Below are 17,381 nucleotides of genomic sequence, written 5' to 3' on the forward strand. Positions count from 1 at the left end.
CCAAGTTATTTTATATCGTTTGGGACTATTTTGAAAGGTGTCATTTCCCTAATTTCTTTCTCAGCCTGCTTATCCTTTGAGTAGAGGAAGGCTACTGATTTGTTTGAGTTAATTTTATACCCTAGCACTTTGCTGAAGTTGTTTATCAGGTTTAGTAGTTCTCTGGTGGAACTTTTGTGGTAACTTAATTATACAATCATATCGTCTGCAAATAGTGATATTTTGACTTCTTCCCTTCCAATCTGTATCAATTTGACCTCCTTTCGTTGTCTGATTGCTCTGGCTAGTACATTGAGTACTATATTGAATAAATAGGGAGAAAGTGGGCAGCTTTGTTTAGTCCCTGATTTTAGTGGGATTGTTTCAAGTTTCTCTCCATTTAGTTTGTTGTTTGTTGCTGGTTTTCTGTATATTGCTTTTATTGTGTGTAGGTATGGGCCTTGAATTCCTGTTCTTTCCAGGACTTTTATCATGAAGGGGTATTAAATTTTGTCAAATGCTTTCTCAGCATCTAATAAAATGATCATGCTCTTATCTTTGAGTTTCTTTATATAGTAGATTATGTTGATGGACTTTCATGTTTTAAACCATTTCTTCAACCCTGGGTTGAAGCCTATTTGACCATGATGGATGATTGTTTTGATGTGTTCTTAGATTTGGTTTGCAAGAATTTTGTTGAGTATTTTTGCGTCCATATTCATAAGGGAAATTGGTCTGAAGTCCTCTTTTTTTGGTTAGGTCTTTGTGTGGTTTGGGTATAAGAGTAATTGTGGCTTCATAGAAGGAATTTGATAGTGCTCTGCCTGTTTCTCTTTTGTGGAATAGTTTGGACAGAATTGGTATGAAGTCTTCTTTGAATGTCTAATAGAATTCTGCACTAAACCCATCTGGATATGGGCTCCTTTTGGTTGGGAGACTTAGTAACAGTTTATATTTCTTTAGGAGCTTTGAGGTTATTTAGGTAGTTTATTTGTTCCTTATTTAACTTTGGTACCTGGTATTGGTCTAGGAAATTGTAGATTTCCTGCAGATTTTCAAGTTTTGTTGAATATAGGCTTTTGTAATTGAATCTAGTGATTTTTTTAAATTTCATCAGACTCTGTAGTTATGTCTCCCTTTTCATTTCTGATTTCCTTAATTTGGATACACTCTCTGTCAGCTCTGGTTTTTCTGGCTAAGGGTTTTTCTGGCTAAGGCTAAGGTTTGTTGATTTTCTCAAAGAACCAGGTTTTGGTTCTGTTGATTCTTTCTATGGTCCTTTTTGTTTTTACTTGGTTGATTTCAGCTCTGAGTTTGATTATTTCCTGCCTTCTACACCTGGGTGTATTTGCTTCTTTTTGTTCTAGAGCTTTTAGTGTGCTGTCAAGCTGCTGATATATGCTCTCTCCTCTTTCTTTCTGCAGGCACTCAGAGCTATGAGTTTTCCTCTTAGCACAGCTTTCATTGTGTCCCATAAGTTTGGGTATGTTGTACCTTCATTTTCATTAAATTCTAAAAAGTCTTTAATTTCTTTCTTTATTTCTTCCTTGACCAGGTTATCATTGAGTAGAGCATTTCTCAACTTCCATGTATATGTGGGCGTTCTTTCCTTATTGTTATTGAAGACCAGCTTTAGCCCATGGTGGTCTGATAGGATGCATGGGATTATTTCTATCTTTCTGTATCTGTTGAGGCCTGTTTTATGACTGATTATATGGTCAATTTTGGAGAAAGTACCATGAGGAGCTGAGAAGAAGGTATTTCCTTTTGGTTTAGGATAGAATATTCTATACATATCTGTTAAGTTCATTTGGATCATGACTTCTCTTAGTCTCTCTATGTCTCTGTTTAATTTCTGTTTCCATAATCTGTCCATTGATGAGAGTGGGGTATTGAAATCTCTTACTATTATTGTGTGAGGTGCAATGTGTGTTTTGAGCTTTAGTAAGGTTTCTTTTACGTATGTAGGTGCCCTTGTATTTGGGGCATAGATATTTAGGATTGAGAGTTCATCTTGGTGGATTTTTCCTTTGATGAATATGAAGTGTCCTTCCTTATCTTTTTTGATGACTTTTAGTTGAAAATTGATTTTATTTGATAGTAGAATGGCTACTCCAGCTTGCTTCTTCTGACCATTTGCCTGGAAAGTTGTTTTCTAGCCTTTCACTCTGAAGTAGTGTCTGTCTTTGTCTCTGAGGTGTGTTTCCTGTAGGCAGCAGAATGCAGGGTCCTCGTTGCATATCCAGTTTGTTAATCTATGTCTTTTTATTGGGGAGTTGAGGCCATTGATGTTGAGAGATATTAAAGAATAGTGATTATTGCTTCCTGTTATATTCATATTTGGATATGAGGTTATGTTTGTGTGCTTTTCTTCTCTTTGTTTTGTTGCCAAGATGATTAGTTTCTTGCTTCTTCTAGGATATATCTTGCCTCCTTATGTTGGGCTTTACCATTTATTATCCGTTGTAGCACTGGATTTGTAGAAAGATATTGTGTAAATTTGGTTTTGTCATGGAATATCTTGGTTTCTCCATCTATGTTAATTGAGACTTTTGCTGGATACAGAAACCTGGTCTGGCATTTGTGTTCTCTTAGGGTCTGTAAGATATCTATCCAGGATCTTCTGACTTTCATAGTCTCTGGTGAGAAGTCTGGTATAATTCTGATAGGTCTGCCTTTATATGTTACTTGACCTTTTTCCCTTACTGCTTTTAATATTCTGTCTTTGTTTTGTGTATTTGGTGTTTTGTGCATTTGGTGTTTTGTTTTGTGCATTTGGTATGTGACGGGAGGAAATTCTCTTCTGGTCCAATCTGTTTGGAGTTCTGTAGGCTTTTTGTAGGTTTATGGGCATCTCTTTCTTTAGGTTAGGGAAGTTTTCTTCTATGATTTTTGTTGAAGATATTTACTGGTCCTTTGAGCTGGGAGTCTTCACTCTCTTCTATACCTATTGTCCTTAGGTTTGATCTTCTCATTCTGCCCTGGATTTCCTGTATGTTTTGGGCCAGTAGCTTTTTCAGTTTTACATTATCTTTGACAGTTGAGTCGATGATTTCTATGGAATCTTCTGCTCCTGAGAGTCTCTCTTCTATCTCTTGTATTTTGTTGGTGATGCTTGTATCTACAGCTCCTTGTCTCTTCCTTTGGTTCTCTATATCCAGGGTTGTCTCCCTTTGTGCTTTCTTGATTGCTTCTATTTCCATTTTTAATTCCTTCACCTGTTTGATTGTGCTTTCCTGGAATTCTTTCAGGGATTTTTGTGACTCCTCTCTATGGTCTTCTACTTGTTTATTTGTGTTTTTCTGCATTTCTCTAAGGAGTTCTTTATGTCTTGAAGTCCTCCATCATCATGATCAAATGTGATTTTAAATCTAGATCTTGCTTTTCTGGTGTGTTTGCATATTCAGTGTTTGCTTTGGTGGGAGAATTGGACTCCGATGATGCCATGTAGTCTTGGTTTCTGTTGCTTGGTTTCCTGCGGTTGCCTCTTGCCATCAGATTATCTCTGGTGTTACCTTGTTCAGCTATTTCTGACAGTGGTTAGACTGTCCTATAGGCTGGTGTGTCAGGAGTGCTGTGGACCTGTTTTATGTTTTCCTTCAGCCAGTTATGAGAACAGAGTGTTCTGCTTTCAGGCGTGTAGTTGCTCCTGTCTACTGGTCTTCAGCTGTTCCTTTGGGAGTATGTCCCGAATCCACCAGGCAGGTCACTTGGAGCAGAAAAGTTGGTCTTACCTCTGTTCTCGGGCCTGAAGTCACTCCTCAGATCTGGGTTTCAGCTCTCCATGAGGGTAGCAACCAGAAGGGCCTGCCCGGCCTTCTCTTGGGACCATGTGCACAGGGGCCCCAGATGGCACTAGGCATTTTCGTCTAGAGTCAGAAATGTGGGCAGAGAGTAGTCTCCTCTGGCTTCTTAGGCGTGTCTGCCCCTCTGAAGGTTTAGCTCTACCTCCCATGGGATTCGGGTGCAGGGAACTGTTTGACTGGGTCCCTTCAGATCCGGGCGCAATCTGGACCACAGCGTTCCTGCAGCTTGAGTGTCCCTATCTTCCTGTTCCCAGAGGCCCTATACAGTTTCCTCTTGGGCCAGGGATGGGGGCAAGGGTGGGCAATACTGGCGGTCTCCTGCCTTGCAGTCTCAGGAGTGCCCTCCTGTCTGGGTAATGAGCTCTCTCTCTCCCACGGGGTTTGGGAGCAGGGAGCTGTGGGCCGGGATCAGCGAAGTTCGGGCCTCAGCTAGAACTGGAAGTGTACAGTCCCAGAGGATTTTGCCTTTATGTGTCCTGAGTTCACCAGGCAGGTCACTTGGAGCAGAAAAGTTGGTCTTACCTCTGGTTTCGGGCCTCAAGTCGCTCCTCAGAGTTGGGTTTCAGCTCTCTGTGAGGGTAGCAACCAGAAGGATCTGACCTGCCTTCTCTTAGGACCCTGTGCACTCCATAGACCATTTTTAATATGGTTTTTTTTTTGATTCTCTGGATTCTAACTTCTTGAGCTCTTTGTATATATTGCATATTAGCCCTCTATCAGATGTAGAATTGGTAAAGATCTTTTCCCAATCTGTTGGTTGCTGTTTTGTCTTAATGGCAGTGTCCTTTGCCTTACAGAACTTTTACAATTTTATGAGGTCCCATTTGTCAATCGTTGATCTTAGAGCATAAGCCATTGGTATTCTGTTTAGGAAATTTTCCCCTGTGCCCTTGTGTTTGAGGTCTTCCCCACTTTCTCTTCTATTAGTTTGAGTGTATCTGGTTTGATGTGGAGGCCCTTGATCCCACTTGGACTTGAGCTTTGTACGAGGTAATAAGAATGGATGGATTTGCATTCTTCAACATGCTGATCTCAAGTTGAACCAGCACCATTTGTTGAAAATTCTGTTTTTCTCCATTGGATGGTTTTAGCTCCTTTGTCAAAGAAGAAGTGACCATAGGTGTGTGGTTTCTGTATCTTCAATTCTATTCCATTGATATACCTGCCTATCTCTGTGCCAGTACCATACAGTTTTTCTCACTATTGCTCTGTAATACAGCTTGAGATTAGGGCTGGTGATTCTCCTATAAGTTCTTTTTTGTTGAGGATAGTTTTTGCTATTATCCTGGGTTTTTTGTTATTCCAAATGAATTTGCAAATTGCTCTTTCTAATTCTATGAATAATTGAGTTGGAGTTGTGATGGTGATTGCAATGAATCTGTAGATTACTTTGGTCAAGATGGGCATTTTTAGATATTAATCCTGCCAATCCATGAGCATGGGAGGTCTTTCCATCTTCTGAGATCTTCAATTTCTTTATTCAGAGACTTGAATTTTGTCATACAGATCTTTCACTTGCTTTATTAGTGTCACACCAAGATATTTTATATATTTGTGACTATTGTGAAGGGTGTCATTTCCCTAATTTCTTTCTTAAAGGTTTTGAAGAAACAAGGGAAAAATGTAACCACCTTGTTCTGTAGTAATATAATTGTAAGGGCTATAGCTGAGAGGTAACTGACAGTGCAGAGTACCAAGTTGCAAAGATTTCTTTCACCCATTCCCAGTGTCTCCCTTTTATTTCAGAGATTGGTGTTAAATGGGACAACCTTTGGACACCAGCCAATCTTGAGGATAATCTCAACTTTGGCTATATGCTTGGAATGCTTTTGCTTGATGCTTTCTTATACAGCCTTGTTACCTGGTATGTAGAAGCTGTCTTTCCTGGACAGTGTGGTGTGCCTCAACCATGGTACTTTTTCATTATGGTGAGTTTTTTCTTTCTTTCTATTTTTGTTTTACTGAAAATAGATTTTTTCATACACTATATTCTGATTATGGTTTTCTCTCCTTTAACTCTTTGATTCTCCTAACTCCCTTTATGGTGAGTTTTAATGTTGCTGTTATTCTAATTATTCATAGGCTTTGTAAACCTTCTTCATAAATCTAATTAAATTTAAAAGCCAAATGTAGATAATCCTAACCTATATATCACCATACTGAGACACTATGAATTTCTTGATATGCCATAAATTCTGCTGTATATATAGTTGTATAACATGTATGACTAGAACACTGAAGCTTTTAAAACTGTAAGTGCTATGACCCTTGCTAGCCTAAGAATACAGTTAGTCCCTTAGATTAGAGAGTTGGGAACCAAAGGGAATTCACACCAGATTAACGTGAGGTACTTTGTTAGATTCTAGCAAAGAGAGAACTAAATAACTCCTGTATCTAAGCTTCAACACTTGGTCCCTTTCAGGGTCTAACCAGTTATTTGCATGAAGTAGAAAAGTGTTGATAGGGACCTACGAGCAGTAGGAGCAGGGCCATTGTGGTTGCTGCCCTCACAGAGAGCTGAAAGCCAGCCCTGAGGAGCAACTTCAGGCCTGAAACCAGAGGTAAGATCAACTTTTCTGCTCCAAGTGACCTGCCTGGTGAAGTCAGGACACAAAAAGGCAGAATTCGTCTGGGACTGGGCACTTCTGGTTACTAGCTGGTGCACGAACCTCGCTGATTCTGGCCCACAACTCCCTTTTCCCAAACCCCGTGGGAGAGAAACCTGATCACCCAGAAGTGTGGGCAATCCTGAGACTGCAGGGCAGGAGAGACCACCACTTCTGCCCACCTTTGCCCACATCCCTGGCCCAAGAGGAAACTGCATAGTGCCTCTGGTCACAGGAATATAGGAGAAATCAAGCTGTAGGAGGCCCGTGGTCCAGACTGTGCCCGGATCTGAACTGAACTGAACTGGTCAAACAGCTCCCTGCACCCAAACCCTGTAGGGGGAGAGTTAGACCTTCAGAGGGGCAGACACTCCTGGGAAGCCAGAGGAGACTACTCTCTGCCCACATTCCTTTATTTTTTTCCATCTTTATTAACTTGAGTATTTCTAATTTACATTTCGATTGTTATTCCCCTTCCCAGTTTCCAGGCCAACATCCCCCTAACTCCTCCCCCTCCACTTCTGTATGGGTGTTTCCCTCCCCACCCTCCCCCCATTACTACCCTCCTCCCCTCAACAATCATGTTCACTGGGGGTTCAGTCTTGGCAGGACCAAGGGTTTCCCCTTCCACTGGTGCTCTTACTAGTCTGCCCACATTCCTGACTCAAGAGGAAAATGCCGTGTGCCATCTGTGCCCCTTGCACACTGGGACCTAGGACCTGGTTCCTGACCACAGGGAAATCTGAAAGCCAGTGGATAGGAATGACTACACGCCTGAGAGCAGAACACTCTATTCCCATAACTGGCTGAAAGAAAACAGGAAAACATATAGGCCTACAGGACAGTCAAGCCACTATTAGAAACAGCAAGAGAAGCTAATACCAGAGACAACCTGATGGCAAGAGGCAAGCACAGGAACCCAAGCAACAGAAACCAAGACTACTTGGCATCATCAGAGCCCAATTCTCCCACAAAAGCAAACACTGGATATCCAAACACACCAGAAAAGCAAGATCTAGATTTAAAATCACATTTTATCATGATGATGCAGGAATTGAAGAAGGTCATAAATAACTCCCTTAAGGAAATACAGGACAACACAAGTAAACAACTAGAAGCCCTTAAAAAGGAAACACAAAAATCCCTTAAAGAACTACTGGAAAAAGCAAAAAAGCAGGAGAAAGGAATGAACAAAACCATCCAAGAGTTAAAAATGGAAATAGAAACAATAAAGAAGACACAAAGGGTGACAACCCTGGAGATAGAAAACCTAGGGAAGAGATCAGGAGTCATAGATGCGAGAATAACCAACAGAACACAATAGAAGAGAAAATCTCAGGAGCAGAAGATTCCATAGAAAACAACAAAACAATGGTCAAAGATGATGGAAAATGGAAAAAGCTCCTAGCACAAAACATACAGGAACACATTGAGAAGTCAAACCTAAGGATAATAGGTATAGAAGAGAGTAAAGACACCCAACATAAAGGGCCAGTAAATATCTTCAACAAAATCATAGAAGAAAACTTGTCTAACCTTAAGAAAGAGATGCTTGTAAACATACAGAAAGTCTACAGAATTCCAAATAGATTGGACGAGAAGAAAAACTCCTCCTATCACATAATAGTCAAAACCCCAAATGCACAAAACAAAGAAAGAATACTAAAAGCAGTTAGGGAAAAAGGTCAAGTAACATATAAAGGCAGACCTATCAGAATTACACCAACTTCTCACTAGAGACTATGAAAGACAGAAGATCCTGAACAGATGTCACACAGACCCTAAGAGAACACAAATGCCATCCAAGGTTACTGTATAAAGCAAAACTCTCAATTAACATAGATGGAGAAACCAAGATATTTCATGACAAAACCAAATTTACACAATACCTTTACAAATCCAGCCGTACAAAGGATAGTAAATGGTAAAGCTCAACACAAGGATGTAAGCAAAAAAGCAAGAAACTAATCATTTTGCAACAAAAGAAGGAGAAGACAAGCACAAAAACATAATCTCACACCCAAACATGAATATAATAGGAAGCAACAATCACTATTCCTTAATATTTCTCAACATCAATGGACTCAATTCCCCAATAAAAAGACATAGATTAACAAACTGGATACGCAATGAGGACCCAACATTTTGCTGCCTGCAGGAAACACACCTCAGAGACAAAGACAGACACTACCTCAGAGTGAAAGGCTGGAAAACAAACTTTCCAAGCAAATGGTCTGAAGAAGCAAGCTGGTGTAGCCATTCTAATATTGAATAAAATCAGTTTTCAACCAACAGTCATCAAAAAGAATAAGGAAGGACACTTCATATTCATCAAAGGAAAAATCCACCAACATGAACTCTCAATCCTAAATATCTATGCTCCAAATACAAGGGCAACTACATGCATAAGAGAAACTTTACTAAGGCTCAAAGCACACATTGCACCTCACACAATAATAGTAGGACATTTCAACTCCCCACTCTCATCAATGGACAGATCATGGAAACAGAAATTAAACAGAGACATAGGCAGACTAAGAGAAGTCATGAACCGAATGGGCTTAACATATTTATAGAACATTCTATCCTAAAACAAAATGATATACCTTCTTCTCACCACCTCATGGTACTTTCTTCAAAATTGACCATATAATCAGTCATAAAACAGGCCTCAACAGATACAGAAAGATAGAAATAATCCCATGTGTTCTATCAGACCACCACGGACTAAGGCTGGTCTTCAGTAACAATAAGAAAAGAATGCCCACATATACATGGAAGTTGAAAATGCTCTACCTGGTCAAGGAAGAAATAAAGAAATTAAAGACTTCTTAAAATTTAATGAAAATGAAGGAACAACATACCCAAATTTATGGGACACAATGAAAGCTGTGCTAAAAGGAAAACTCACAGTTCTCAGTGCTTGCAGAAAGAAACAGGAGAGAACATACATCAACACCTTGACAGCACACTAAAAGCTCTAGAACAAAAAGAAGCAAATACACCCAGGAGGAGTAGAAGGCAGGAAATAATCAAACTCAGAGCTGAAATCTACCAAGTAGAAACAAATAGGACTATACAAAGGATCAACAGAACCAAAAGCTGGTTCTTTGAGAAAATCAACAACATAAATAAACGCTTAGCCAGACTAACCAGAGGGCACAGAGAGTCTGTCCAAATTGACAAAATCAAAAAATAATATAAACATAAAATCAGAGACATAACAACGGAATCAGAGGAAATTAAAAAACTCATCAGATCCTACTACAAAAGCTTATATTCAAAAAAACTTGAAAATCTGGAGGAAATGGGCAATTTTCTAGAGAAATACCAGGTACCAAAGTTAAATCAGGAACAGATAAGCCATAACTCCTAAAGAAGAGGAAGCAGTCATTATAAGTCTCCCAACCAAAAATACCACAGGACCAGATGGGTTTAGTGCAGAATTTTATCAGACCTTCACAGAAGACCTCATACCAATACTGTCTAAACTATTCCAGAACCAGACGGAGCACTACCGAATTCCTTCTATGAAGCCACAATTACTCTTATACCTAAACCACACAAAGACCCAACAAAGAAAGAGAACTTCAGGCCAATTTCCCTTATGAATATTGCTGCAAAAATGCTCAATAAAATTCTTGCAAACCGGCCCAACTCGGTCACTGACCCGCCGGTCGCCCCCGCCTCCCAGATCTGCACCAAGGGCATAAGATAGAGACCTGAGACAGAGACTCCTGAACTTCCACTGGAAAACTCAAATGTGTGAGCCTTCAGAACTCTGTAGCAGACAGGCCCAAGCTGAAGAGGAGAGAGAGATGCTGGTCTGACAGCGATCCCGGAAAGCTCCACGGCTGTGAAGCTAGCAGTACCTCTATGCTTCTACCCTGTCCAGTTCAGCAACCTCTATACTAAACCCTCGGATCCCTGCCCGCAGCAGCTCTCTGCTCCCAAACCCCGTGGGAGAGAGACCTCACCGCCTGGAAAGGTGGGCACTCCTGAGACTGCAGAGCGGAAGAGACCACCAACACTGCCCACCCCTGCCCACATCCCTGGCCCAAGAGGAAACTGTATACGGCCTCTGGGTTCCCTTGGATAAGGGCACAGCAGCAGCAGGTCCCCTGCTTCTGAGACACCACCGGAACCTGAAGGGACCGACCAGATAAACAGTTCTCTGCACCCAAATCCCGTGGGAAGGAGAGCTAAACCTTCAGAGAGGCAGACACGCCTGGGAAGCCAGAAGAGACTGCACTCTGCCCACATTACTGATTCCAGAGGAAAACACCAAACGCCATCTGGAACCCTGGTACACAGAAGCTCCCTGAAAGGGCGGCACAGATCTTCCGGGTTGCTGCCCCCACGGAGAGCTCATAAGCAACACCCCACGAGCAAACTTGAGCCTCGGGACCACAGGTAGACAAACCTTTCTACTACAAGCGACCTGCCTAGTGAACTCAGGACACAGGCCCACAGGAACAGCTGAAGACCTGTAGATAGGAAAAACTACACGCCCGAAAGCAGAACACTCTGTGCCCATAACTGGCTGAAAGAAAACAGGAAAACAGGTCTACAGCACCCTGACACACAGGCTTATAGGACAGTCTAGCCACTGTCAGAAATAGCAGAACAAAGTAACACTAGAGATAATCTGATGGCAAGAGGCAAACACAGGAATCCAAGCAACAGAAACCAAGACTACATGGCATCATCGGAACCCAATTCTCCCACCAAAGCAAACACGGAATATCCAAACACACCAGAAAAGTAAGATCTAGTTTCACCATCATATTTAATCATGATGCTGGAGTACTTCAAGAAAGACGTGAAGAACTCCCTTAGAGAAACACAGGAAAACATAAATAAACAAGTAGAAGCCCATAGAGAGGAGTCACAAAAATCCCTGAAAGAATTCCAGGAAAACACAATCAAAACAGTTGAAGGAATTAAAAATGGAAATAGAAGCAATCAAGAAAGAACACATGGAAACAACCCTGGATATAGAAAACCAAAGGAAGAGACAAGGAACTGTAGATAAAAGCATCACCAACAGAATACAAAAGATAGAAGAGAGACTCTCAGGAGCAGAAGATTCCATAGAAATCATTGACTCAACTGTCAAAGATAATGTAAAGCAGAAAAAGCTACTGGCCCAAAACATACAGGAAATCCAGGACTCAATGAGAAGATCAAACCTAAGGATAATAGGTATAGAAGAGAGTGAAGACTCCCACTCAAAGGACCAGTAAATATCTTCAACAAAATCATAGAAGAAAAATTCCCTAACCTAAAGAAAGAGATACCCATAAGCATACAAGAAGCCTACATAACTCCAAATAGATTGGACCAGAAAAGAAACTCCTCCCGTCACATAATAGTCAAAACACGAAATGCACAAAATAAAGAAAGAATATTAAAAGCAGTAAGGGAAAAAGGTCAAGTAACATATAAAGGCGACCTATCAGAATGACACCAGACTTTTCGCCAGAGGCTATGAAAACCAGAAGATCCTGGACAGATGTCATACAGACCCTAAGAGAACACAAATGTGAGCCCAGGTTACTGTATCCTGCAAAACTCTCAATTAACATAGATGGAGAAACCAAGATATTCCATGACAAAACCAAATTTACACAATATCTTTCTGCAAATCCAGCACTACAAAGGATAATAAATGGTAAAGCCTAACATAAGGAGGCAAGCTATATCCTAGAAGAAGCAAGAAACTAATCATTTTGGCAACAAAACAAAGAGAAGAAAAGCACACAAACATAACCTCATATCCAAATATGAATATAACAGGAAGCAATAATCACTATTCTTTAATATCTCTCAACATCAATGGCCTCAACTCCCCAATAAAAAGACATAGATTAACAAACTGGATATGCAACGAGGACCCTGCATTCTGCTGCCTACAGGAAACACACCTCAGAGACAAAGACAGACACTACCTCAGAGTGAAAGGCTAGAAAACAACTTTCCAGGCAAATGGTCAGAAGAAGCAAGCTGGAGTAGCCATTCTACTATCAAATAAAATCAATTTTCAACTAAAAGTCATCAAAAAAGATAAAGAAGGACACTTCATATTCATCAAAGGAAAAATCCACCAAGATGAACTCTCAATCCTAAATATCTATGCCCCAAATACAAGGGCACCTACATACGTAAAAGAAACCTTACTAAAGCTCAAAACACACATTGCACCTCACACAATAATAGTAGGAGATTTCAACACCCCACTCTCATCAATGGACAGATCATGGAAACAGAAATTAAACAGAGACGTAGACAGACTAAGAGAAGTCATGAACCAAATGGACTTAACAGATATTTATAGAACATTCTATCCTAAAGCAAAAGGATATACCTGCTTCTCAGCTCCTCATGATACTTTCTCTGAAACTGACCATATAATTGGTCAAAAAACGGGCCTCAACAGCTACAGAAAGATAGAAATAATCCCATACGTCCTATCAGACCACCACGGGCTAAAGCTGGTCTTCAATAACAATAAGGGAAGAATGCCCACATACATGTGGAAGTTGAGCAATGCTCTACTCAATGATAACCTGGTCAAGGAAGAAATAAAGAAAGAAATTAAAGACTTTTAGAATTTAATGAAAATGAAGGTACAACATACCCAATCTTATGGGACACAATGAAAGCTCTGCTAAGAGGAAAACTCATAGCTCTGAGTGCCTGCAGAAAGAAACAGGAAAGAGCATATGTCAGCAGCTTGACAGCACACCTAAAAGCTCTAGAACAAAAAGAAGCAAATACACCCAGGAGGAGTAGAAGGCAGGAAATTATCAAACTCAGAGCTGAAATCAACCAAGTAGAAACAAAAAAGACCATAGAAAGAATCAACAGAACCAAAAGTTGGTTCTTTGAGAAAATCAACAAGATAGATAAACCCTTAGCCAGACTAACGAGAGGACACAGAGAGTGTGTCCAAATTAACAAAATCAGAAATGAAAAGGGAGACATAAACTACAGATTCAGAGGAAATTCAAAAAATCATCAGATCTTACTATAAAAGCCTATATTCAACAAAACTTGAAAATCTGCAGGAAATGGACAATTTCCTAGACAGATACCAGGTACCAAAGTTAAATCAGGAACAGATAAACCAGTTAAACAACCCCATAACTCCTAAGGAAATAGAAGCAGTCATTAAAGGTCTCCCAACCAAAAAGAGCCCAGGTCCAGACAGGTTTAGTGCAGAATTCTATCAGACCTTCATAGAAGACCTCATACCAATATTATCCAAACTATTCCACAAAATTGAAACAGATGGAGCACTACCGAATTCCTTCTATGAAGCCACAATTACTCTTATACCTAAACCACACAAAGACCCAACAAAGAAAGAGAACTTCAGACCAATTTCCCTTATGAATATCGATGCAAAAATACTCAATAAAATTCTGGCAAACCGAATCCAAGAGCACATCAAAACAATCATCCACCATGATCAAGTAGGCTTCATCCCAGGCATGCAGGGATGGTTTAATATACGGAAAACCATCAACGTGATCCATTATATAAACAAACTGAAAGAACAGAACCACATGATCATTTCATTAGATGCTGAGAAAGCATTTGACAAAATTCAACACCCCTTCATGATAAAAGTCCTGGAAAGAATAGGAATTCAAGGCCCATACCTAAACATAGTAAAAGCCATATACAGAAAACCAGTAGCTAACATTAAACTATATGGAGATAAACTTGAAGCAATCCCACTAAAATCAGGGACTAGACAAGGCTGCCCCCTCTCTCCCTACTTATTCAGTACAGTTCTCGAAATTCTAGCCACAGCAATCAGATGACAAAAGAAGGTGAAAGGGATACAGATTGGAAAGGAAGAACTCAAAATATCACTATTTTGCAAATGATAATGGTAGTGTACTTAAGTGATCCCAAAAGTTCCACCAGAGAACTACTAAAGCTGATAAACAACTTCAGCAAAGTGGCTGGGTATAAAATTAACTCAAATAAATCAGTAGCCTTCCTTTACACAAAAGAGAAACAAGCCAAGAAAGAAATTAGGGAAACGACACCCTTCATAATAGACCCAAATAATATAAAGTGCCTCGGTGTGACTTTAACCAAGCAAGTAAAAGATTTGTACAATAAGAACTTCAAGACACTGAAGAAAGAAATTGAAGAAGACCTCAGAAGATGGAAAGATCTCCCATGCTCATGGATTGGCAGGATTAATATAGTAAAAATGGCCATTTTACCAAAAGCGATCTACAGATTCAATGCAATCCCCATCAAAATATCAATCCATTTCTTCAAAGAGTTAGACAGAACAATTTGCAAATTCATCTGGAATAACAAGAAACCCAGGATAGCTTAAACTATCCTCAACAATAAAAGGACTTCACGGGGAATCACTATCCCTGAACTCAAGCAGTATTACAGAGCAATAGTGATAAAAACTGCATGGTATTGGTACAGAGACAGTCAGACAGACCAGTGGAACAGAATTGAAGACCCAGAAATGAACCCACACACCTATGGTCACTTCATTTTTTGACAAAGGAGCCAAAACCATCCAATGGAAAAAAATAATTTTCTTTTTTTTTTTTGACCCAATTGATAAGATATAATTGCCCACTGAAACGTACAAAGCCCGGTACCATCCATCCCTTAGGAACATTGATAACAACGTGTAAATACACAGAGCAGAATCTTAACATCACCTGCCTTGGCTTCTCACCCTCTCCTCTCTCCTGTCTCTATCTTTCTCTGTTCCAGTCTCCTCCTCTTCCTTCAAACTTTTCTCCCGCCCATCCTTCCAATGACAGGCCTCCTTTTATCTTGTGCCTGCCTCACCTGTGATATCATCCTACATTTCACCCTTTTTGTCTAATTAAAAAAACTTTTCTCTCAAATATAAGCTGAGTACAGCTATCATGTTGTAATTAAAAGCATAAAATATATCTAACACCCTGTTCAACACTATACCAGTTAAACAGAACATTTAGTTTTTCATTCTAGCTTAAGAAAGGCTTAAAAATCTATATTATATATTGGCTAGCTCGTATACTATCTGATAACTATCCAATAAAATATGTATATTCAGAGTTATACAGCCTGATAGGCTATGAGACTATAATCAGTCTTCAACCCCATCAGAAATCTGAGAATGACCAACTATCTATACACATAGGAAGCGTAACATGGCTTCTAGAACTGAGAGGTTGTAGAGGTAAATCTCCACTAGCACAGTCCACTGTTAGCAACATGTGAGCTCAAGTCTTCAGCCTTCTAGCCCAAAATCAACTGACAGACTCTTGAAATGCAGATTTTGAAGGGCTGGTCACCCTGTCTTGGCAGAGTTTATCAGTCAACTATTTTGCATAATTTGTCTTATTCTGGACAGTATTAGTCTGCAGATAAAACAGGCAGTTTTGTCCAGTGGCTGCCAAGCCACAAAGTATTGCCTCACCTGGATGTAGAGATGTTCAAATTCTTCATTAAATCCACCAAAGGGGAACTGTTAGTAGCAGATATGTCTCAACAAAAGATAAATAACTTTAAATCTCAAATTTTGTGGATTTCTGACATTTTTTAAAACCATCTACCTATATAAGACAATCTGTGCTGTTGTCTTTATATCTTAAATAATATCTTGAAAGTACTCTCACAAACCCAGAGCCATGTCTTTGCTATTTGAATCTTAACTCACAGGTGTAATCAACTCAGAAGTTTGTAATGACAACAATAGAAGGAATGACTCTAAACCTTGTACTTTTAAACTCTTTGACAAATAAATTCTATACCAAAACAAAGATATGATTTAAGCTTAGTTACCAAATGAGATTTTGACTGTACAATTCAATCTAGCTAATTCCTTCCTGTTAAATTACAACCAATTTTAAATTCCTCATAAAAACAACTTTAGAATAACCATTTCCAGCCTCGCAAAGTCCAGGGAATTGAGGTGACGACTCCTCTATAACTTCTTCAAGCTGTACATGGGCATTGAGATTTCCGTGGGGGAAAGGGGGTAGGAAGAATGAAGCAAATGCTGTAGCCAATGTGTCCTGACTGGACCCAGCTGAAAGTCCTTGAGACCAGGAATCCAAGTAGGCACACTCTGTAAAATACAACTCTCAAGACAAAAGCTTAGAATCCAGATATCTTTTTGTTTGATTCTCCTGAATAAATTTTTCAGGCGGTCTACCTCTATCAAATCTGATCAGTATGATTCTGTGAGGTGTCCAGAGCCTAATCACACTTTTTAAAAACACAAAGACAAAATCTTTCTCCCAAAATACTGTGTTCCTTAGTCTGAAACCAGAAAAGCTTGTATCTTGTACTCTATCCCAGAGTAATAATATAACCATAAAACTCAAATAATATAACTCATAAAACACCCATCATGAAGACTAAATAATTTTTTTTTAAAGGAAGCAAGCTAAACAATGAGCCTGATAGGCTTTTGTACTCTATGATAGCAGGAAATGAAACCAAAATTTTCGTGGAGCCCACGTTAAGAGAATTCAAGTTTCCTGTTATGGTAAATATCAAAAGTAGCCACAAACCCTTGCTAGCCGACATCAATGAGCCATATGGCCTTTAGCGGGGTAATTCATAAAACAAACCAAATACCTTCTATCATTCCAATATCAATAAGCAAAATATCAAACCAGGACTTTTGCCCAAACTATCTCAATCTGTTAGGCTCTCTACCCAGAGCCACAAATTTTTATTTAACCTTATCAACTTCTATATGTCTGCATTCACTCTGCCTGGTGTTACAGACATTAACCACAACTCTTTACTTGGAGTTAGTGACCAATTTTTTCCTAAATTCTGAACCTTGGATGAAAATCCCCACCTGATTCAGGTAATCTCTTTACTCTCTTCTTTCTAAAAACAAACTTAATCACCTTTTAGTAGCTGTAATTAAGAAGTAGCTTGTCTAACTAGGATTTCAACCCAAAATTCCCCTGGAGCCCACGTTAAAAAGAAT

At 39.6% G+C, this 17,381-nt stretch overlaps 1 protein-coding gene across 9 annotated transcripts in view; it reads left to right on the forward strand.

Annotated features, from left to right (window-relative positions):
* The window catches only part of Abca16 (ATP-binding cassette, subfamily A (ABC1), member 16), a 185,656-nt gene that overhangs the window by 54,668 nt on the left and 113,607 nt on the right, over positions 1-17,381 (forward strand). For all 9 annotated transcript variants that reach the window (XM_087607578.1, XM_087607580.1, XM_087607590.1 and 6 more), the window contains one exon: positions 5,532-5,713. In XM_087607578.1, coding sequence (XP_087463704.1) covers positions 5,532-5,713 — 182 coding nt within the window. The remainder of the gene's footprint in view (positions 1-5,531; positions 5,714-17,381) is intronic.

Source organism: Rattus norvegicus, chromosome 1 (genome assembly GCF_021556685.1).
Source record: "Rattus norvegicus strain SHRSP/BbbUtx chromosome 1, alternate assembly SHRSP_T2T, whole genome shotgun sequence".
NCBI lineage: Eukaryota > Metazoa > Chordata > Mammalia > Rodentia > Muridae > Rattus > Rattus norvegicus.